We start from the raw sequence: 22,500 nt of genomic DNA, 5'->3' as shown, positions 1-22,500 counted from the left end.
TGCATCAGATTTCACACATAAATCAGACATTGATCAAAAGCAGAAAAGCAGCACCTGTTGAAAACATAAACGCATTCTGTGCCAAATGTTGATTATGTGAGACTAAATGATGCTGGATAACACAGGAAGTGCTTTTATAAACAAAACAAGTACAAACAGTACATCTGTGATAGTGTACAGGTTAATATTTAACATGTCAATAAACGTAGTATTGTCCCGATGCAAAAAAGTCACATCCTGATATCCTTAAACATTTGAATAACTTAAATTTTCAAACTCGACTGATAATGTTTTAATGAACAGTCGAAACACAAATATTAGCCGTGCTAATGCAACTTGATGCATATTGTGATTACAGATCACATCACAACACATTTCTTCTTCTGCGCTTGAGGATTGTGTGTGTTTGTCCCTGATGAAGAGCTTCCTGTGTGATCGTGTGGAAGGAGGCGGCTGTGATGAGAGGAGAGCGTTGAGGAGCTCGACACGGATTCGCTGGAGCGAGACCAACTCTGAGCGGTTCTGTTCACTCCCGCTGGAAGAGATGGCATGTTCTTCACGGAATACTTCACTGTGCTCTGGGATCCCATGGACAGACTGGACTCATCTATGACACTCATCTGATGACACAGTGAACTCTCAGCTCTCTGAGCCGTCAGAGCTGGATGGAGAGGCGTTCTAGGAGCATCTGAGACAGGAAGTGCAGCTGAGACAGGAAGTGCAGTGGAGGCGCTTTCAGCTGAGACAGGAAGTGCAGTAAAGAGGCGTTTATCTGAGACAGGAAGTGCAATAGAGGTGCATTCATTTAAGACAGTAAGTGCAGCAGAGACAGGAAGTGCAGGGGAGGCGCTTTCAGCTGAGACAGGAAGTGCAGTAAAGAGGCGTTTATCTGAGACAGGAAGTGCAGTAAAGAGGCGTTTATCTGAGACAGGAAATGCAATGGAGGTGCATTCATTTGAGACAGGAAGTGCAATGGAGGCGCGTTCAGCTGAGACAGGAAGTGCAGTGGAGGCATGTTCAGCTAAAACAGGAAGTGCAGTGGAGGCACGTTCAGCTAAAACAGGAAGTGAAGTGGAGGCGCGTTCAGCTGAGACAGGAAGTGCAGTGGAGGCGTGTTCAGCTGAGACAGGAAGTGCAGTGAAGGCACGTTCAGCTGAGACAGGAAGTGCAGTGGAGGCGTGTTCAGCTGAGACAGGAAGTGCAGTGAAGGCGCGTTCAGCTGAGACAGGAAGTGCAGTGGAGGCGTGTTCAGCTGAGACAGGAAGTGAAGTGGAGGCGCGTTCAGCTGAGACAGGAAGTGCAGTGGAGGCGTGTTCAGCTGAGACAGGAAGTGCAGTGAAGGCACGTTCAGCTGAGACAGGAAGTGCTGGAACTGTGGTGACACCGACAGTTGCGTCTAACGTTGAACTTAAGACCGTAATTTGAGAGTCTGTTCCTCCGGAGAATGAAGTGTGTTCTGAATTCGGACCCTTGAGTGAGCTGGCCGATCCAGAGTCGATGATGACTGAGGTTTGCTCTGGTTCTGTGGCTTTCGAGGTTTGCTTTGTTTCTTTAGTGTTCTCCTGAGCGATCCCCGCCGCTAGAGAGACGTCAAACGTGTCAAAACCCGACCACACCACATCAAAAATCCTATTCTCCTCCTCGTACGTAATAAGAAACTCTGGGTAGATCTGAGACCTGTCAAACACCACAAAGATAGAGGGGTCACGTGGATCATCGACACAGCTGTCGTACAGACTTCCTTCAGCGCGTTTGGCCGGAGGTTGGTGAAAACGAGCCGCTCCTCTGGTGTAGTACCCGACCAACACCCTGCACGCGAACACACGCCTCACTGCAAACCCGTCAGTCCGCTCGTCCCAGTACCTGGCGTCCTTTGAGAAATAAATCCCTGACAAATAAGGGGGGAGATTAGAATTTACAAGCAAATTTGCTTTTTAAAACTTTTCAGTTTGTAATGGGTTACTCGTTACTTTACTTGTTACATCAAAGAAGTAATCTGATTACGTAATGCACGTTACTTGTTACGTGTTACATCAAAAAAGTAATCTGATTATGTAATGCACGTTACTTTACTTGTTACATCAAAGAAGTAATCTGATTACGTAATGCACGTTACTTGTTACTTGTTACGTGTTACATCAAAAAAGTAATCTGATTATGTAATGCACGTTACTTTACTTGTTACGCGTTACTTGTTACATCAAAAAGTAATCTGATTATGTAATGCACGTTACTTTACTTGTTACGCGTTACTTGTTACATCAAAAAGTAATCTGATTATGTAATGCACGTTACTTTACTTGTTACTCGTTACTTGACTTGTTACTCGTTACTTGACTTGTTACTCGTTACTTGACTTGTTACGCGTTACTTGACTTGTTACGCGTTACTTGACTTGTTACGCGTTACTTGACTTGTTACATCACAGAAGTAATCTGATTATGTAATGCACATTACTTTATTTGTTACGCGTTACTTTACTTGTTACGTGTTACGCGATACTTTACTTGTAATGCGTTACTTTACTTGTTACATCACAAAAGTAATCTAATTTAAAAAAACTGGACGTTCAGGGAACATTCAGAAATACTGTTCTCATATGTTAGCAAAACGTTCTTAGAACATGTTTTAGTTAGCTGATAAAACATACCCTTTCCATAAGCTGCTGCATCAACTTCCTGAAAGTCACAGTTTCTGTGACACACACCATCGACAAGAGAGGATCTTGTGCCGTGGAATAAAAGCCACTCACGGTATTTCTCATTGTTTGCAATTTTCATTTGTTCTTTTTTCCTGCAGAAAAAGTATGTTTATGCAAATAAAACTTGGATTAAAGATTTGTGCTAAAGAAGATAATCAGTTCCTCTCAACAGGCCTGAACTGATACCCACGTCATGAAGTTTTCCCAGAGTTCCCTGTTTTGCACACGCTCGATCTGTCGGACAGTAAAACCCCTCAGAGTTTCATTGAAGCGCTTCTGGACTCTCACGTAATCTCTGTGAGACGGCGGGAGACGGACTCTCTGCAAATAAACAAGAGATCTGTTTTATTAGAGAGCAGCGATGATGATGAAATGATTGGATCGTCACAAAAACTTGCACTTTGGAACCTGTTTCAAAGTTTGTGTTCTCGAGCTCCAAACACTGTTGTTGTGCAAATGAACGGCCAGAACACATTATAAGTTTTCTATTTTCAGTTAAAACGGTGTCGTGTTAGCGGCCCCTAAGTTAATAACTAATGATCTTTGCAACGGAAGTGAATCAATCAAAACTAACTTTATCTGGACAATAACTTTATTCTAGATCTGCTGTAAAGCCTAAACAATCTCTATGACTGTAATTTCCTATTATCACTGTAAAGCTACTTTGAAACAATCTGTATTGGTAAATGCGCTATATAAATGAAGGTGACTTGACTTGACAAAAACTGAACCTGAAATCCAGATTTAGGAATCGCAGTATGGTCCCAAAATCCAGGAACACCTTTAGAAAATTGAGTCTTGCTGGCACTGCAACCTCTGGAAAACAAAGATCACACATAATAACACAAGACAACAGTCAGAAGCATAACATCAACGCACAGGACACTTGTGAGCGCCGTCACCTCGCTTTAGCCTTCTGGACGTCGACCGATGAAACAAACGCGGGCCGTCGCCTGACGGGTCTCTCTGTGCCGCTAGCTTCATTTCGTTGTTTCATGTCTGTGAACAAGATTATCAGTGATGTTCAAATGGTAACACTTTACAATAAGGTTAATTAGTTAACTACCTTAGTTAACATGAACTAAGAATGAACAATACTTCTTCAGCATTTATTAATCTTAGTTAATATTAATTTCAACATTTACTAATCGTTATTAAAATCAAAGGTTGCATTTGTTAACATTAGTTTATGCACTGTGAACTAACATGAACAAACAATGAACAGCTGGATTTTTATTAACTAACATTAACAAAGATGACTAAATACTGTAACAAATGTATTGCTCATTGTTAGACTGGTTAGTTAATACATTAACTAAGGTGGTGGTGGTGGCGCAATGGATAAGACACATGCCTTTGGTGTGAGAGACCCGGGTTCGAATCCACTGTGAGACACCAATGTGTCCCTGAGCAAGACACTTAACCCCTAGTTGCTCCAGAGGCGTGCGACCTCTGACATATATAGCAATTGTAAGTCGCTTTGGATAAAAAGCGTCAGCTAAATGAATAAATGTAAATGTAAATGTAAACTAATGTTAACTAATGAACCTTATTGTAAAGTGTTACGTCCAAATCTGAAACCCGCACAGAACACTGGCTTACAACAACAAACCTGTGAGACTGAGCTCATAGAAACGGTTTCCCGCTGTGAACTTGATCCCAGAATCCTCCTGATTCAGCTGTAAATACTCCTGATATCTCTGCTCCAGCGTCTCACTGCTGACTGAAGACAGTCGGTGCATCTCTGCCTGAGGAAAAGAAACATGTTTATCAGCAGCAGTGATGGGGTAGGTTGCTTTTAAAACTATTATGTTACAATATTGCATTACTTCCTAAAAAACTAATTATATAGTTACTTTTTACGGAAAGTAATGCATTACGCTCTCTTCCAGACCTTGCAGGTGTTTCTTTACTGAGAAAAATATCATTACTGTATTAAGCAAATTATTTAAACTGAAAAGTAACTTGCATTACTTTAAAAAAAAAGGTAACTCAAATAATGTGTAAATTTATAAAGTAATTGGTTACATCAAAAATCTGGGTTGATCTGATTACATAATGCATGTTACTTGTAATGCGTTACTTTACTTGTTAAATCACAGAAGTAACCTGATTACGTAATGCATGTTACATGTAATGCGTTACTTGTTACATCACAGAAGTAATCGGATTACGTAATGCACTTTACTTGTAATGCGTTACTTTACTTGTTACATCACAGAAGTAATCGGATTACGTAATGCACTTTACTTGTAATGTGTTACTTTACTTGTTACATCACAGAAGTAATCTGATTACGTAATGCACTTTACTTGTAATGTGTTACTTGTTACATCACAGAAGTAACCTGATTACGTAATGCACGTTACTTGTAATGCGTTACTTGTTACATCACAGAAGTAATCTGATTACATAATGCACGTTACTTGTAATGCGTTACTTGTTACATCACATAAGTAATCTGATTACATAATGCACGTTACTTGTAATGCGTTACTTTACTTGTTACATCACAGTAGTAATCTGATTACATAATGCACTTTACTTGTAATGCATTACTTTACTTGTTACATCACAGAAGTAATCTGATTACATAATGTACTTTACTTGTAATGCGTTACTTTACTTGTTACATCACAGAAGTAATCTGATTACGTAATGCACTTTACTTGTAATGCGTTACTTGTTACATCACAAAAGTAACCTGATTACGTAATGTACATTACTTGTAATGCACGTTACTTGTAATGGTTTACTTTACTTGATACATCACAGAAGTAATCTGATTATGTAATGCACGTTACTTGTAATGGTTTACTTTACTCGTTATGCATTACCCCCAACACTGATCACCAGAAACGATTTGCTCATTAACACTTTAAGCAGACGAATGCAGTTGATCAAACATACTATTGATGCGTACTGAATCCAGCGGTTGTACTCGTCTTTCCAGTACCAGATCCAGGAGGTGGTGAGGGGCATGACGTCGGGAAGAAGCGCAGAGGATTTTGTAGAGAGACGCCGGACCTCGTCCAAACCCAGAGTCATTTCCTCAAAACAAATGGGCTCGTTTCCAGAACTGTCCAGGAGCAGAAAGACGTAACACATATTATTCATTCAGTTTTTCCATAGACATGGAGGTTGCATTACAAATATGTAATATATAAGTTATATAACACTCGTGTTTCGAAAGTGAACGACATGATTTTCTGAACCATCACGCATACACACCTGTGAATGTTGTACGGGTCACAGTAATCACGCTCAATCTGTTGACTGTTGGGTAAGTCGTGCCATGTTCGGCCCACCTTCACCTCCCACTTATAGGGCATTTTAAAGTGTGTTTTGCTGCATTCATCTGCAGACAGAAACGCTGATATCTGAATCTCACTGATCTACTAATGCAGTGTGTTTCAATAACAACCCAACAATAAAAGATGCACAAAGCAATAACAGGCAAAGTGCCTTATTTCTGTTCACACTGTGACTTGCATGTGTGTATATGTATTTGTAATGAACAATGTGGTGTTAAAATATGACTGGAATTAAAAAAACAAGGTGAATGCAGTTCATCAAGTGTTTTGGTTATGTCAACATAAGACAACAATATTCCATAATATAATTGATTTCAAAGCACTATCGGATGAGAACATTTGAACTGAACTGATCTAAATAATGACACTTGTTATTTTAGATCTGAATTTGTTTCATAATTGATGCACTTTGCAACATTGACACTCTATTGAAGTGGAGTCGAGTTGAACTTGATTGTCCATTCTGTTTGTCACAACTAAACTGAATAAATACAAAACACAATTGAGTTGAATGACACTATTGTTCTCTGTAGAGCTGCCACATAGAAACACCCTAGCAACCACATAGCAACACCCTAGCAACCACCCCGAGACATTATCACACACACGTACCGTCTCTGCAGAAGCCTCTGACGAGAAAGGACAGGCAGATCTCGTTCTCTGCAGATAAAATCAGAATATGAGGCAAATATTCTCGTTGCTTTACTAATAAACCTGAACACTCAAAATAATGAATTGGTTTGAGTAGGACAAACTTAAATTAAACTAATTAGTTAAGTCAAATGAACTTTTATGAGTATTTAGCACTTTCTTTGTCTTTCAAGTTCATAGAACTGATATATTTTAAGTAAACTGAACTGTTTCATTGTTTTGAGTTTTATGAAAATTTAACTTTTAATTTAGACGAACTTAAGTTTAACTGAAACTGGGCTGGGATTTCTATTTCCCAGCATGCTTTGCCCTTAGCACTCGAAAGGGAGAGTAAATGCTAAAATTAAGTGTAATATAATGTTGTTGTTTTTTGTGCAAGATTAATGTTAAGTGAGAGATTTAGTAGTGATTAATGTTTTGTTATGCTAATTTAGAAGAATTTCTGTTAATGTTGGTTTTAAGAGAGTTACCATCTTGGTCTGAGAGTAAGTATGTCTAAAGCATTATATTGCTGCACTCACACAACAAATGCTATTGTGAACATGTTAGCAAATTAATAAGTTAGCATTTATTGAACTAGCTAGTTATAGCCTCGGTTTCTCTCAACATGAGGACAGGACAGCTGTCAGTCAATAAATGGGAAAACAAAGAAACTTGTGTTACTTTACTAGTTACTTGAAAAAGTAATCTGATTATGTAACTCCACACAACACTGCTCCCCAGCACACCTGTGTTAGTCTCCGGCCTGATCCTGCGAGTCCGGGCGCTCTCCGTCGTGTTCCCGCGCTCCTCTCGAGTCTTCAGGGCGAGGATGTTACGGTAGATGAAGGGAAGGTTGTCCATCAGCTGATGAGACACTCCTCTGGAGAACAGGACTCTTCTCACGCGAGGCTCGTGGAAGTCATGGGTGCGGGTGCAGTCCGTGTGGCCACAGCGTCCCCGGATGAAGTCCTCACACACGTGCAGTCGAGTGCACTTCTCTCTGTCGGGACACAGCCCGTCCGGCCCTCGGCCTCGGTTGAACATCGCACACACCTGTGATGAAGAAGACGTGATTCACTCATGACAGTAAAATAGGGCGTTAGGTAAAATGGGTCTCGATTCAGATGTTCCAGTTCGATTCAATGAATATTTAATACAAATCCTATATTTATAAAAAAGAACAATGAACAGTAGTTTACAACTATTTGATAAGATAAAACACACATAAAATCTCCCAGCATGCAAAGCTGCAAGCCTATGGACAGTGGAGGAAAACTAATAATGGCTTTTGGGTGATTGATAGATAAATATGGGAAAAATATTTGTGGCGTTTGAGAATCGATGTTGAATCGACCACATTTTAAAACACGATTAATCGAAGAAAAAAAAATGTTTTGCCCAGCGCTACGCTGTGACTCTGAAGGTATGTGATCATGTGATCAGTGGCTCACGGGAGGCAGGAGCCCGCTGTCAGACTGCAGTAATAACACACGCAGATGCTCTCGGCTCAGACGGGTCATGTGATGCGCTCCCAGGATCCTCATGTTGTGCTCGGATCGCAGCTGCTGGTGTCCAAAACTGCAGCCGTGCCTTAAACACACACACACACACACACACACACACACACACACACACACACACACACACACATAAAGTCCTGTCTGAACGGCCTTCATCTGTGGAAACTCATTTCCAACACAAAAGAAAAACATTACGTAATGCACGTTACTTGTAATGCGTCACTTTACTCGGTAAGAAATCAGACTTGATCATCATCAATCATACTTTGGTAAATCATAATTATGACATAATATGTGGAAGCTTATTTCCACCAAGAAAAAAATAAAATCACACTTTAGTAAAGCTTAATTATGACATTAAAACAAATCATAATAAACAGTGAATAATATGACATTTTAAGTCATAATTATAACATAAAAAGTTACAATTATGACATGAAGACAACTTTTTAACATCATAATTATTACTAAGTAATTAAGCATGTTATCACTTGATATGTCAACATCAGTTATCTCAGTTAGGGGCCGTTTACATGACACAGTCCTCAACTAAATAAGTAAAACATTTTATTCGCTTCTGCCCGTTCATGACGGCGTTTCGGAGGGCCTGGAAACGCAAACTTCTGAAAACGGGTTTTACTTTACTTTAAAAGTTTTTGAATATTATACCGATATCGTCTCCGTGTAAACTACATAAACGCAAATGTGTGAGAACGGAGACGTGACGTCGCCATCTACTGGCCTGGCAGAAAAATACAGCGTTTTTAATGTGAACGGGATCGTTTAGAGTAGACAACGTTGTCGTCTGTATGCTAAACTTTTCAAAAACACAAAGGAAAAACTTTTCCATTTTTAAAGGAGCCGTATGTAAGATTGTGGCCAAAACTGGTACTGCAATCACTTTCAAATTACTGTAGAGCGATGTATCCCCTCCCCCTCCCCCCTGACTCCAGGTTGCCAGATAGGCTGCAGGATCCAGCAGGAACGTAGGCTGCTACGTAGCTGTGGCAACTAGAGCAGAGCTGGCAACCCGGATGCCGAAACACTACTGACCTCGTGATTGGTAGATAGCCGGAGGGTGGAGCTTCAGGCCAAAACACAACATGACATCATCAACATCAGTTGAGGGCTGCAACTTCACTTTTAAATGACAATATCCTGGACTACTGTTGTCAGTGATATAAGTATTTGAAATGAACATGATTTCTTAATGTCTAGTGACATATCAGGGCCATTTTATGATTAATTGAAATACATTTCTCAAGTGACCTAATGGTGTCCTAAAACTCCATCAGGTGACCTAATGGAGAAATAAAAAACCTTGGGAGAACCCAGGCTCAGTCGGGGGCCAGTTCTCCTCTGGCATTTATGAGCTAGAGGCCGGATTGTAGTTTGAACTGTAGGATTATATGAATGCCTGGCTGAAGAGATGCGACTTTAATCTAGTTTTAAACTGGGAGAGCGAGTCTGAGCAACGAACAGTATCAGGAAGACTATTCCAGAGTTTTGGAGCCAAATGTGAAAATGCTCTCCCTCCTTTGGTGGTTCTGGATATCCTAGGTATGACCAAAAGCCTTGAATTTAGTGATCTTAAAGAGCGCGATGGATTATAGGGCGATAGAAGATCCGTTAAATAGATCCGTTAAACCGTATGTATTAATTTCAAGTTTTTATCTCATAATTATAAATTAGTATGTCATAATTTCAAGTTTTTAATCGCATAGTTTCAACTTTTTATCTAGTAATTATGACTTTTTATCTCAATTATAACTCATGTCATAATTTCACATCGTTTCAAGTTTTTAATCTCATAATTATGACTTTTTATCTCATAATTATAACTTAGTATGTCATAATTTCAAGTTTTTAATTGCAATTTCAACTTTTTATCTAATAATTATGACTTTTTATCTCAATTATAAATCATGTCATAATTTCGCATTGTTTCAAGTTTTTAATCTCATATTTATGACTTTTTATCTCTTAATAAACACTTAGTATGTCATAATTTCAAGTTTTTATCGCATAGTTTCAAGTTTTTATCTCATAATTATGACTTTTTATCTCATAATTATAACTTAGTATGTCATAATTTCAAGTTTTTAATCGCAGTTTCAACTTTTTATCTCATAATTATAACTTATGTCATAATTTCGCATCGTTTCAACTTTTGAATCTCATATTTATGACTTTTTATCTCTTAATTATAACTTAATATGTCATAATTTCAAGTTTTTATCGCATAGTTTCAATAATTATGACTATGAGATAAATTATACTTGTTATGTCAGATTTCTGATTAGTATGACATTTTTTTCATGACATGTGGAAAAAAAAGTGCTTCCATATTCATCAGATCACGTGTTTATATCTTTTCTCGTGACTGAATGTATGAAGAGTGTTTGAACTGAATCAGCTGGAGTTTCGCTGATGGTTTAGTGGATTGTTGTTCTGATTGTAAAGTGTGTTTGGTCATCTTTCTTTCTTCATCATATGTTTGTTATCCACTAAATTAGATTTTTAAGTGCTGTGACAACTTGCCCCGGGCTCCACACACCTGGTACAGCGCCCCGTCATCAGCTCATATTTGCACATGTGAAGGTCTCCACAGGACAGCTCGTCACACTCTCTCCTTCGACACAGTTTGACGTTAGCTTGGGCGAACACCTCTTTAATCTCGTCCCGCTGTATGACGGTGAACGCGCCGCTTTCCCGCAGGATTTTATCCAGGGAATTCTGAGGAGATATTTCTGTCAGGCCGAACGAGATGTCCAGGAGTCGCTCGTAATCCATCGCTCCGTGATTCCCACACACAACCTGCAGGATCGTGTCCTCCGCCATGGTTACTGAGTTTATATACGCGTCAGAGAGTTGAGTTTCTCGCTGAACACTGACTCCAGATCAGCGCCTGATGGGTTAACTCTCTCCCAGGAAACGAAACTCACGAGCAGAAACTCACAACACCAGTATGCCAGGAATGCTCTTAAAGGGGCAGTGTGTGATTTTTTTTTAGCGGCATCTAGTGGTGAGGTTGTGAATTACACCCAACAGAAGTTACGGTGGCCGACAGGAAGTGATGTCGTCGTCTGAGACAGCAGAGAGTAGCCAGTTAAACAATGAGGTTTCTTTACAAAGATCAATTATGATGTTTACTTTGTTATTCAGTAAAATGATGTGTTATTGCGAATATTATTGTCATTTGTTCATCATTGTGTCAGTGTTTTATTCGATGACTTTAGCTGAAGCTTCTTTACACGAAGAACAACATAGTGACGAAACACGTTTGTCCGTTCAGGGCCACTGTAGAAACATTAAAGGACAAGTTCGGTATTTTACACTTAAAGCCCTGTTTTCAGATAGTTTCTGATGAAATACAATGAGGGGGGGGGGGTGCTAACACAAAAACCTAAAATTCTCGGGACAGCAGCATTTGTCCAAAGTTCAATCTTAACCATTGTATTTCATCAGAAACGATCTGAAAACAGGGCTTTAAGTGTAAAATACCGATACTAAAAAATAAAACTATAAAATTAATTTCCCCGAGTTATTTTGTCAAATATTTCCTTGTATAATTTGCATTTTTATGTTTGCTACATATTTAGCATTAGAATCCCTCTTTCAGGCTCGTATTCCTGACAGTAGCACAATGTTCCGATATTATTATCTCATCTCTCCTGTTTTTCCTGCATTCCTCATCCTTCTCCCACGTTCCTTTGAATTCTATAAAAGCATCGATCTTTCTTCTCCTCATCCCATTGTTTTTGCCACCTTTCCTTCAACCTTTTCTTAACAATACTCTTAATTTCATTCTTATTAAATCTCATGTTATATTAGTATTTCTCCACAAGAGGTCGACAGAGACACACAATGTAAGATATTTAGAGCTGAATTAAAAGGGTTATGCACGAAATTGTGAGTTATTATGAATTTAAAGTTGAAAGAATGTGAGGAATGTGCTTAAATTACTATTGATTTATTTATTATTTATTGATCAAATCTAGTAATTAAAAGATAAATACAACCCCCCTCCCCCCCCCCACAATTGCCGCATGTTTTGCAGATCAGGTGATCAGTGAACTGCCGTACAGTAGTGTACAGTAGTGGCCAAACGTGTTGACCAGCCGGAGGGATCTTCATCTTCACCCTTCATCCAAATATAAGATGTAAGAATAGTGTGTAGTTATGCTTTTAGTCAATTGTTTTATTTGTGATAATGCAACGAAACATGCAAAATCATGCTGAGAAAATTATGAGCACATGCAAATATATATATATAGCATATAAAAACTGTTCCAATGTGCGGAGCATACATGCAATATGAAGAAATAAACCACTGTAAAGTTGTGTACTGGAAAGCTTTATTGTGACAATTATCTCAAATATTGAGATTATTACAAAGATCCGAGTAAAATCAAGACAAATTATACATTTCCATTCAAGACAGCATGACATGAAAAGTCACCCTATATGTTTTATAAGTGCATGTTATAGATCTTACAGTGAATCAGTTTTCAATGTACATGTTTATTTTATTTTTTGATAAAGCGATATCTAACTGGATCCTCCAATGAAACCAGAGTCTTCACTCTTCAACGTGAGATTCTCCAATCATTTAGTGTTCGTAAACCCCGCCCCCTGCAGAGCCACGCCCACATCTCAACATCCAATCAACAACCGGAGCACAGAACCAAAGCTTTTTCTTTCTTTTTTTATATGTCATGTTTGTTTCACACCACTAGAGGGCAGAGTTTGATGAAGTCATATTTCATAAAGTGCCTGAAATCGCAAACTCATTTGTTTTATATAAATGTACGATAAGTGTGGGTATCAAACTAAGAAAAGATTACCACGACCACGACTCTATCCTGAGAGTACGAGACACCAGGGGCCGGATTCACTAAACACTCTTATCAACTATGAAACTCTCATTAAATGACAATTTCTTCTTATTCTCTAAATTAAGAAAAAAGACAAGAATATTTCATATTCCCAAAAACTTTAATATTTGGGGACTTTTAAAGAATTTTTCAAGAATTGTACTGAGGAACATTCTTACAAACTTCTCGATATTTACCAAAAGAAGATATTCGTGAATCCGACCCCAGAACATCTCTTCTTCTTCTTCTTCTTCTGCCATTTTCAATTAATGTGTAACATTTATAACTTGATTATCATCATTAACCTTTTACCGGCTTCCTCTAAAGCCTCAGAAGTGATCACATGGTGGATCAGCAAATGATGCATTCTGACTTTGGAGACTTTGGAGAAGCCGAAGCCGAAGCTGAAGTCTGAACGTGAGAAGCACGTGAGGAAGAGGAGGAAGAGGAAGAGGGAGAGGAGAAGGAAGAAATATATCCAGAAGAGGGAGAAGCACGTGAGGAGGAAGAGGGAGAGGAGAAGGGAGAGACATGTACATAAGAGGAGGAAGAGGGAGAAGCATGTGAGGAAGAGGAAGAGGAGAAGGGAGACACATGTACATAAGAGGAGGCATAATCATTTGAGGAAGAGGAGGAGGCGAGAGAGGAAGACGCAGCGTGCGATGGAGTGAACCTAACGCTGGAGTTAGCGCTGCTGTACGAGGGAACATGTGACCTCACCCTCACCGTGGGTCTCGTGATCACATGCTCACTCGAGTCTGTGTACTCGATCAGATACTCGGGGTAGATCTGGTGCTTCTCGAACACCACGAATATAGAGGGGTCGTAGAGGTCGTTCACACAGCTGTCGTAGAACACCGTGTCTCCGCCGTCTTTAGATGGGGGCCGCAGATAACCGGACTCTCCTTTAGTGTAGTCGCCCACCAGGACCCGACACACGAACATGGAGCGCGTGCCCGAGTCCTCCGTGTAGCTGTGCGAGTACTTCGCATCTCTGGCAAAATAACTCCCTGTGAAGACAGATGAAAGAACTGACTTTAGGACCCAGCGGAACAGCTCATATAGAGCTATAAGGACATCTAGCCCTCATGTGGTGTTCGGGTCATTTTGACCCGGGGAAGATTTTCTTTTTCCCGAAAATACTAGTTAATGTTATCGCTTTGGACTGAAACTTAGTGACTTTGTTCACAAATGCTATAACTACTTCTGCAATGTTTTTTGACAATTTTCTTCATTTTTTAGGGGGGGTTTTGTCACCTTGTTACACTTGTGTAGCCTGGCAAACCAGACCTACATCAAGATGTTTGGTCTGGAAACTCACCATAGACACGGCTCAATCCTAGGGGCGGGATAAACGGCTGTCTTTCAAATTCCCTCTGCACGCAATAGGACAGCGCTTCAACCAACCAGAGCGTTTTCCCAACAGCGGAGCTAGTGATAGATTCAACTTTTGCCATATCTGGCTGGCAAAACTACGAACACATCTTCCTTTTTTTAAGAATGACTTAAGTGCCGTTCTTTGCTCTTTTCTCAAAGAAAAACTTAACTCCAAGTCCTCCAGAGTCACTGCCAAAGCCGATTCGAAAGATGTTCGCCAGCAGCAGCCGTCATTCTTTGTTTTCAAGTAGCAGCCAGGGAACCATCGTTAAGCCCGCCCCGCCTACTCTATACGCGACGTGATTGGCCTGACCCAATTTAGGTTTTTGCAGCTCGAAAGTCTATGGAGAGTTGCTAGACTGCCCTGGCTGCAAAATACATTTTGCTGCCGCTAGGGTGCGTCTAGATTTCTAGGCTAACACTTGTGGTGTTCTCGGTCAAAAATGACCGGACTACAAAAAATTGCTTATAAATCACTTGTTATGCTATATTTTCACCCAATAATGGATTCAATCTTTTTGTCAACTTAATTAGGACTGCTTTTATATTTCTATTTGCATCTGAATAATCGTAGGCCTCATTTATTTGACAGTAGGTTTCTAATTTTTTGAGTAAAAAAAAAACATTATTTTTGAATAATTTTGGAAATATTAAATAAAATCTGAAGAAAATTGGCACTGTTGATCACACTAGTCTACTTTAATTTTTCACCAGGAATTTTGTTTTGAAAAACTTTTATTTTGTACAAAATGGCACATTGTCACACTTGTGGTGTTCCCGGTCAAAAGTGACCGGCCTATAGCGAATATAACGACCGAATATAAATATAGTATAATGAGAGATTTATAAGCTATTTTTTATAGTCCGGTCATTTTTGACCGAGAACATCACGGGTGTTATAGGGTTGTGAACCCCACACAAGGGCCAGAGTCGTGAAATATCATGTTATGTTATTATTTTTCCACAAGAGGTCGACAGAGACACACAATGTAAGATATTTAGAGCTGAATTAAAAGGGTTATGCATGAAATTGTGAGTTATTTTGAATTTAAGTTAAAAGAATGTGAGGAATGTGCTTAAATTACTATTTATTTATTATTTATTGATCAAATCTAGTAATTTAAAGGTAAATAAAATAAAAAATGAAAAAAATCTCCGAAAAAAATTGCATTTAAAAATAGAAAAGATATTATTAAAATGAAATAAAATAAGCTTTCTGGACAAAAAGAAAAAGTATAATTTTAGGGTTAATTTTAATGTTACAAAGTGCGAGGGAAGGATGAAGAATTCTGTCATCAGGGAACGTTCTCCGACCTGGAACGAGGGCGAGTAAACGATGACAGAACTTATTGTATTGTTGTTGATTATCTCCACCTTTCCCATAGGCTGTCCCGTGCGTCCCGCAGATCCTCCAGTCGAAGTTGTTCCGGCCGATGGCGTCGACGTGCTTGCGGTCGGTGCCGTGGAACAGCTGCTTCTCGGACACGTCTCGGCCTCGGGCGCTCTTCTTCATGAAGTCCTTCTGCCTGAAAGGGTCAACAAAACTTTTTTTATGCTGTAAAAGTATGAAAAAGGCCAATATTCTGCACATCTGTGGTCTGTTCTCCTGATTTAATTTACGATATACTCCATTAATAATTCACTGGAAGAATCTCTGGTCATTCTCCTCAAATCCTCACGTCTCTTTGTTTCCAGGTTTGTTTTCACAGGTAAATGCAATTTATAATCTGTCAAAATGACGGAAATCACTTTGAAATAGTGTCACGTAATGCTGAAGTTAATGAACATGTTTGATTACGGCAACATAAGTTACATAATACAGATATATTACTATATATTACGCACTTTTGGGGTTATTTGGTCTGTTGAAATGCCTTCTTGATGCTTTTAAACATTTTAAATTTCCTTTTAATGTTGGATGGTTGAAGCGTGAGTAGATTAATGTCATCTCATTGTGACACTTTAACATATTGCGTTCATAGAGCGAGCCTTTCACTGATTGTTTACAGTTATACACCCATAATTCGCGCAAAGCATCATGGGATGCAGGAATAATGTGGATATTAGTTTAATATTTTTTTTATTGTCATGTTTATTATTTGTATGTGACTGGCATTCAATAAAAAAATATTATTATAATTTTTTTAATCTATAGTGTTTCATCGCCATCTACTGGCCTGGCAGCAGAATGCAGCGTTTTTTGTCGTTTTCGCGGATCCGTGTGAATGTAGATCGTTTTGACAATGATGTCGTCTTTACGTGGAAAACTCAAAGTTTTAAGCGTATCGTTGTCGTGTAAACGTACCCTTAGTGCATGTCTTGTGGACTTACCACTGAAACACTTCCCATAATGCTCTGTTCTGGATCCGGTCAATCTTCAGAATGCTGAAGCCTCTCATGGTGCGATTGAACAGTTCGCTGACTCTGATGTATTCACTTGCTGTGCTCTGCAGCGACACACTCTGCACAAGATAACATCCACATGTTGAACAAATCAATGTCATTGTGAAGGAATCAGAAAATCTGCGCTCACCTTGTATCCGGTTTCAGGAGTCAGAGCTTTATCCCAGTGTTCCGGCAGAGCCTTTAAATTGTTAAATGTCCTTTTGCTGAAACAGATGAGAAGAGTGTTTCTGTCACACACGTTTTTTAGAAAGGTTTTGAGAGAGAATGAGTCTGAGCGCAGGAGCACTTTCTTACGTTGTCTTGATTGTTCGCACATCAGCTGCCGACACAAATTTGGGACGACGTCTGACGAGTTTTTTGGTTGAGTAGCGTTTGTTTTCCTGGATCATATCTGACGAGCAAGATCAGTCAAGATGGCATTAAGACGACAGTCATCGTATTCAGCCTTAATGTCTTATAGAGCTGCGTGAAGAGCTTCAAGACCACTACCAGTCAGATAATGTTACCATGGTGACAAATGAACAAGTTACAAATTACGTGATGCATTACAAGTAACATGCATTACGTAATCAGATTACTTTTTTGAAGTAACGAGTAAAGTAACGCATTAGATGTTACATGCATTACATAATCAGATTTCTTTATCGCTGCAACTTTATAAATTTACACAAATATTTTAGTCACTTCAAAAAATGTTTTAATGCATGTTAGTTTTAATTTAATTTAATTTGCTTTAACACTTTATAAAGTACTGAATTAAAACATTACTTGTTAAAAAAAAGAGTTGTACGGTAGCTAATATAAATAGTAACTAAGTATGTCATTTTTTAAGGGAGTAATGCAATATTGTAACGCATTACTTTTAGAAGTAACTTTCTCCAACACACTCACACTGCTCGTCTGTATCATTGGGCCCTGAATGCTAAAGGTGATTTTTTTTTAGGTTACCCTGGAAGCTGAGGGTGTAGGTCTGTGATCCGGCTGTGAACTCCACCACGGCACTGCTATCAGCCTGATACTTCTGCTCAAGTTCAGCACTAGAGATGGAGGACAAGCTGTGACCCCCCTCCTGATGAAGAAAATAGAACATCATATTGAGAGAAGTAACAGATTAAAAGTAACGTGCATTACGTAATCAGATTACTTTTGAGATGTAACGAGTAAAGTAACGCATTACAAGTAACATGCATTACGTAATCAGATTACTTTTGTGATGTAACAAGTAAAGTAACGCATTACAAGTAACATGCATTACATAATCAGATTACTTTTGTGATGTAACGAGTAAAGTAACACATTACAAGTAACATGCATTACATAATCAGATTACTTGTAATGCGTTACTTTACTCATTACATCATAAGTAATCTGATTACAAAATGCATGTTACTTATGATGTAACGAGTAAAGTAACGCATTACAAGTAACATGCATTAAGTAATCAGATTACTTTTGTGATGTAACAAGTAAAGTAACGCATTACAAGTAACATGCATTACGTAATCAGATTACTTTTGTGATGTAACAAGTAAAGTAACGCATTACAAGTAACATGCATTACGTAATCAGATTACTTTTGAGATGTAACGAGTAAAGTAACGCATTACAAGTAACATGCATTACGTAATCAGATTACTTTTGAGATGTAACAAGTAAAGTAACGCATTACTAGTAACATGCATTACGTAATCAGATTACTTTTGAGATGTAACGAATAAAGTAACGCATTACAAGTAACATGCATTATGTAATCAGATTACTTTTGAGATGTAACGAGTAAAGTAACGCATTACAAGTAACATGCATTATGTAATCAGATTACTTTTGTGATGGAACAAGTAAAGAAAAGCATTACAAGTAACAAGTAAAAATACAGTTTTATTACGCCAACACAACAGGCACTAACCGCTGTTGCATACGGGATCCAGATTCCATGCTCATCCTCCCAGTACCAAAGCCACTCAGTGGTCAGAATGAAGGTGGGCTGGACCACTGACGACACTGTGGACAGACGCCGCACACTGTGAGGGCCTTGGGTCATCGTATCAAAATAAATTTGGTTGATTCCAGAGCTTTGATAGAGAGAGAAACAGTCAAAACACTCGACAAACCACACATTAGTTAATACACTGACTGAAGAGACAGCTTTATTATTATGCATAGCAACACACTAAAACCAATGCAAACACCTCAGCAATTGAATAGCAACCACTTTCAGCATCCTAGCAATTCAATGATTTCATCCTCATGTGCTTTCATCACCCACCTGTATATGCTTTTAGGATCACAGTAATCTTTCTCAATGACCTCATTGTCAGGAAGTGCTTTCCATTCGGATCCTTCCTTAACTTCCCATTTATAGGGCAAACTGGAATGCTCCTTATAACATGAGTCTGGAAAACAAGAGTGCAGTTCAGTTCACAATACACACGACTCTAGGAATCACATGAGCACAGAGTTATGGGGCTCTTACCACCGTGCTTGCAGAATCCTTTGATGAAATACATGCAGATCTCAGTTTTCTCTAAGAGAAGATACACACACACACACACGTCACTCACCGAATTACAAGCATCTTTTAAGCTGAATATTGCATTCTCATATTTAAAGGATTAGTCCACTTCCGAATTAAAATCTCCTGATAGTTTACTCACACACACGTCATCCAAGATGTTCATGTCTTTCTTTCTTCAGTTGAAAAGAAATTAAGGTTTTTGAGGAAAACATTCCAGGATTTTTCTCCATATAGTGACTTCAATGGGGTCCAACGGGATCTACATGATCCAGCCGAGGAATTAGAGTCTTATCTAGACAAACCAGCGGACATTTTATAAAACAAATAAACATTTATATACTTTTTAACCACAAATGCTGGTCTTGCACTAGCTGTGATGCGACACACTACGTAATCAGGATGAAAGGTCAAGCGTGACGTAGGGGGAAGAACCGACTTAGTGTTTACAAAGCAAAACGTGCAAACTGAGTCAAACGCCATTTACAAAAAAAATAAAAAAAATAAAAGGTAAACCAACGATGTCGGACGATATTGAAGTTGGAAGAGAAAATGAGATGAGAGTTTTTCACTCTAAATTTCTGAACCGGAACACGCTTGACCGTTCACCCTGATTACGTAATGTGTGTCGCATCACAGCTAGTGCAAGACCAGCATTAGGGGTTAAAAGTATATATAAATGTTTATTTTGTTCTAAAATGTCCGCAGGTTTGTCTAGATAAGACTCTTATTCCTCGGCTGGATCGTGTCGAGACTTTGAAGCTGCACTGAAACTCACATCTGGACCTTCATGTCTGGACCTGGGGTTGGACCCCATTGAAGTCACTATATGGAGGAACATCCTGGAGTGTTTTCCTCAGAAACCTTAATTTATTTTCGACTGAAGAAAGGCAGACGTGAACATCTTGGATGAGGTGAGGCTGAGTACATTAACATGAAATTTTAATTCTGAAGTGAACTAATCCTTTAACGCAGCTCATTAGCGGTGAGATGTGATACCTATAGGGGACTGTGGAGGCCTCTGAGCCTCTGGTCCTCTAAACCCACTCGATGGCCTTCGGTTCTGAGCACTCGGGTCTCTTCTGGGGTTCTGAGCACTCGGGCCTCTTCTGGGGTTCTGAGCTGAAGGCTTGTTTCTGAAACGAGTCCTCAGGACTTCAATGTTTGAGTAGAGATCCTTCATGATGGGCATGAGTTCGCTGGGGACTCCTCTGTCCTGCAGGGTTTGCAGTGGATGAGGCTCGTAGAAGTCGTGAGCTCGAGTGCAGTCGCAGGATCCACGCAGGTATTTCTCACAGATGTGGAGTCTCTTGCAGTTCTCGGCGTCCGGACATCGGCCGTACTGTCCCGCGCCGTTATTATAAGAATGACACACCTGAAAAACAAGCATGATTCTGATGGACTCTTCTGATGGAAGCTTGTTTCTGCCACGGAAATTAAAATAAAAACGTTTTTATATCTCACAATTCAAAGTTTATAACGCGCAATTGCAAGTTTATATCTCATAATTCTGAAAAAAAATCTGAATTGCGAGAAATAAACACAATTGCGAGAGAACTCTTACCCCCGGTTTCACAGACAGAGTTTAAGACTAGTCTCAGACTAAAATGCGTGTTTGAGTAGTTTCAACCAAAAGCAACTCGCACTGATATATCTTAAAATATGTCAATGCCATTGCTTTGTCTCAAGATGCACACCAGTAATGTTTTTTTCAAAGGCAAGTTTATAAAAGCTACTTAAATGGCCTAATTGAACTAAGGCCTAATCCTGGCTTAATCTAAACCCTGTCTGTGAAACCGGGCCTTAATGTTTAATTCTGACTTTATTTCTTGCAATTTGAACTTTATAATTCGCAATTTTAAATTTTTTCTCGCAATTCCGAGTTTATATCTTTCAATTTTGACTTTATTTCTTGCAATTCGAACTTTATAACTCGGAACTTGCAATTCTTAATTCTTTCTCCCAATTGCAAGTTTATATCTCATAATTCTGAGAAAAAAATCTGAATTGCGAGAAATAAACATAATTTATTATTATATAGAATAATAGAATCTCATAATTCTGACTTTACTTCTTGCAATTTATAATTCACACTTTTTTTTTCTTGCAATTCCGAGTTAATATCCCGCAATTTTGACTTTATTTCTCGCAACTCAAACTAAACATAAGAAATAAACATAATTTATTATTATATAGAATAATAGAATCTCATAATTCTGACTTTACTTCTTGCAATTTATAATTCACACTTTTTTTTTTCTTCTCGCAATTCCGAGTTAATATCCCGCAATTTTGACTTTATTTCTCGCAACTCAAACTTTATAACTCGGAACTTGCAATTCTCCCAATTGTGAGTTTATATCTCATAATTCTGACTTTATTTCTTGCGATTCTGAGTTTATATCTCCCAATTCTTACTTTATTCTCACAATTCAGAGAATATCTCTTTTTTTTTTTTTTTTTTTTGCAATTCTGAGTTTATATCTCATTATTCTGACTTTATTTCTTGCAATTCTGAGTTTTTATCACATAATTCAATCTTTATAAGTCAGTTGCGAGTTTGTCACAATTCTGAAACCAAAAACATGCAATTTCTCGCAATTACACGTTTATATCTCACAATTCTGTGAAAACTGGCAATTCTTTTAATTTTTTATCTCACAATTCTGAGTTTGTGTCTTGTAATTATTGAGTAATAATCTATAATCTAATCTAAACTCATAATTGTGAGGGAAAAAAGAACTGCTTATAAGTTTATATCTCGCAATTCAGAATTGAAGAGATATAAACTCAGAATTGTGAGATAAAAAGTCGCAATTATCATATATCTGGTGGAAACCAGCTTCCATTGGTTCTTGGTAAAGTAAAAATAGTAAGTGCACAATCACACAAAGAGTCCTTTAATAAATTCAACAAGGAACATGTAGGAGAATCACAGGAAATAAAGCTCAGGAAACAACCACGTCTAACATTAACGAGACCGAACACTGAGCAGAAAGAGCTTAACTACACACTAGGGTAATCAACTGAGCGATTACAGGTGTGAGGAACTAACTAGGGAAGACAAGAAGGCAAAACAGGGACAGAACACAGTAAAACATAATCAAAACTGAACACACACGTCACAGCTACACTGAGAGACTCAATACTATCATATACA

The 22,500-nt window shown here is 38.6% G+C and overlaps 2 protein-coding genes across 3 annotated transcripts in view; both read right to left on the bottom strand.

Annotated features, from left to right (window-relative positions):
* Nucleotides 1-112: 112 nt before the first annotated feature.
* On the bottom strand, nt 113-11,431 carry LOC309496822 (protein mono-ADP-ribosyltransferase PARP12-like). 2 transcript variants are annotated; one of them, XM_082166949.1, is made up of 13 exons: nt 10,726-11,431; nt 8,100-8,238; nt 7,395-7,701; nt 6,628-6,675; nt 5,933-6,059; nt 5,612-5,780; nt 4,314-4,449; nt 3,604-3,700; nt 3,433-3,517; nt 2,892-3,022; nt 2,651-2,793; nt 790-1,888; nt 113-723 (listed from the first exon to the last, which is right to left on the bottom strand). In XM_082166949.1, exons 1-13 carry the CDS (start codon nt 11,007-11,009, stop codon nt 360-362), a joined length of 3,129 nt encoding a protein of 1,042 aa, XP_082023075.1. In that variant the 5' UTR covers nt 11,010-11,431; the 3' UTR covers nt 113-359. The 2 variants fall into 2 exon arrangements, with proteins under 2 accessions (XP_082023075.1, XP_082023074.1); XM_082166948.1 differs by having other exon boundaries at nt 113-1,888.
* A 1,078-nt stretch (nt 11,432-12,509) lies between these two features.
* The window catches only part of LOC309496825 (protein mono-ADP-ribosyltransferase PARP12), a 12,170-nt gene continuing 2,179 nt past the window's right edge, over nt 12,510-22,500 (bottom strand). The window contains exons 3-12 of the mRNA XM_082166952.1: nt 20,340-20,715; nt 19,302-19,352; nt 19,095-19,221; nt 18,735-18,900; nt 17,777-17,897; nt 17,123-17,219; nt 16,956-17,031; nt 16,754-16,884; nt 15,797-15,948; nt 12,510-14,055 (exon numbers count right to left, since the gene is read on the bottom strand). Of these exons, the coding sequence (XP_082023078.1) occupies nt 13,397-14,055; nt 15,797-15,948; nt 16,754-16,884; nt 16,956-17,031; nt 17,123-17,219; nt 17,777-17,897; nt 18,735-18,900; nt 19,095-19,221; nt 19,302-19,352; nt 20,340-20,715 (1,956 nt within the window). The 3' untranslated portion in view covers nt 12,510-13,396. The remainder of the gene's footprint in view (nt 14,056-15,796; nt 15,949-16,753; nt 16,885-16,955; nt 17,032-17,122; nt 17,220-17,776; nt 17,898-18,734; nt 18,901-19,094; nt 19,222-19,301; nt 19,353-20,339; nt 20,716-22,500) is intronic.

This window comes from Leuciscus leuciscus (assembly GCF_965113295.1).
Source record: "Leuciscus leuciscus genome assembly, chromosome: 4".
NCBI classification, from domain to species: domain Eukaryota; kingdom Metazoa; phylum Chordata; class Actinopteri; order Cypriniformes; family Leuciscidae; genus Leuciscus; species Leuciscus leuciscus.
Note: the sequence above shows the minus strand (reverse complement) of the source record. Positions and strands in the feature narration are given on the sequence as shown.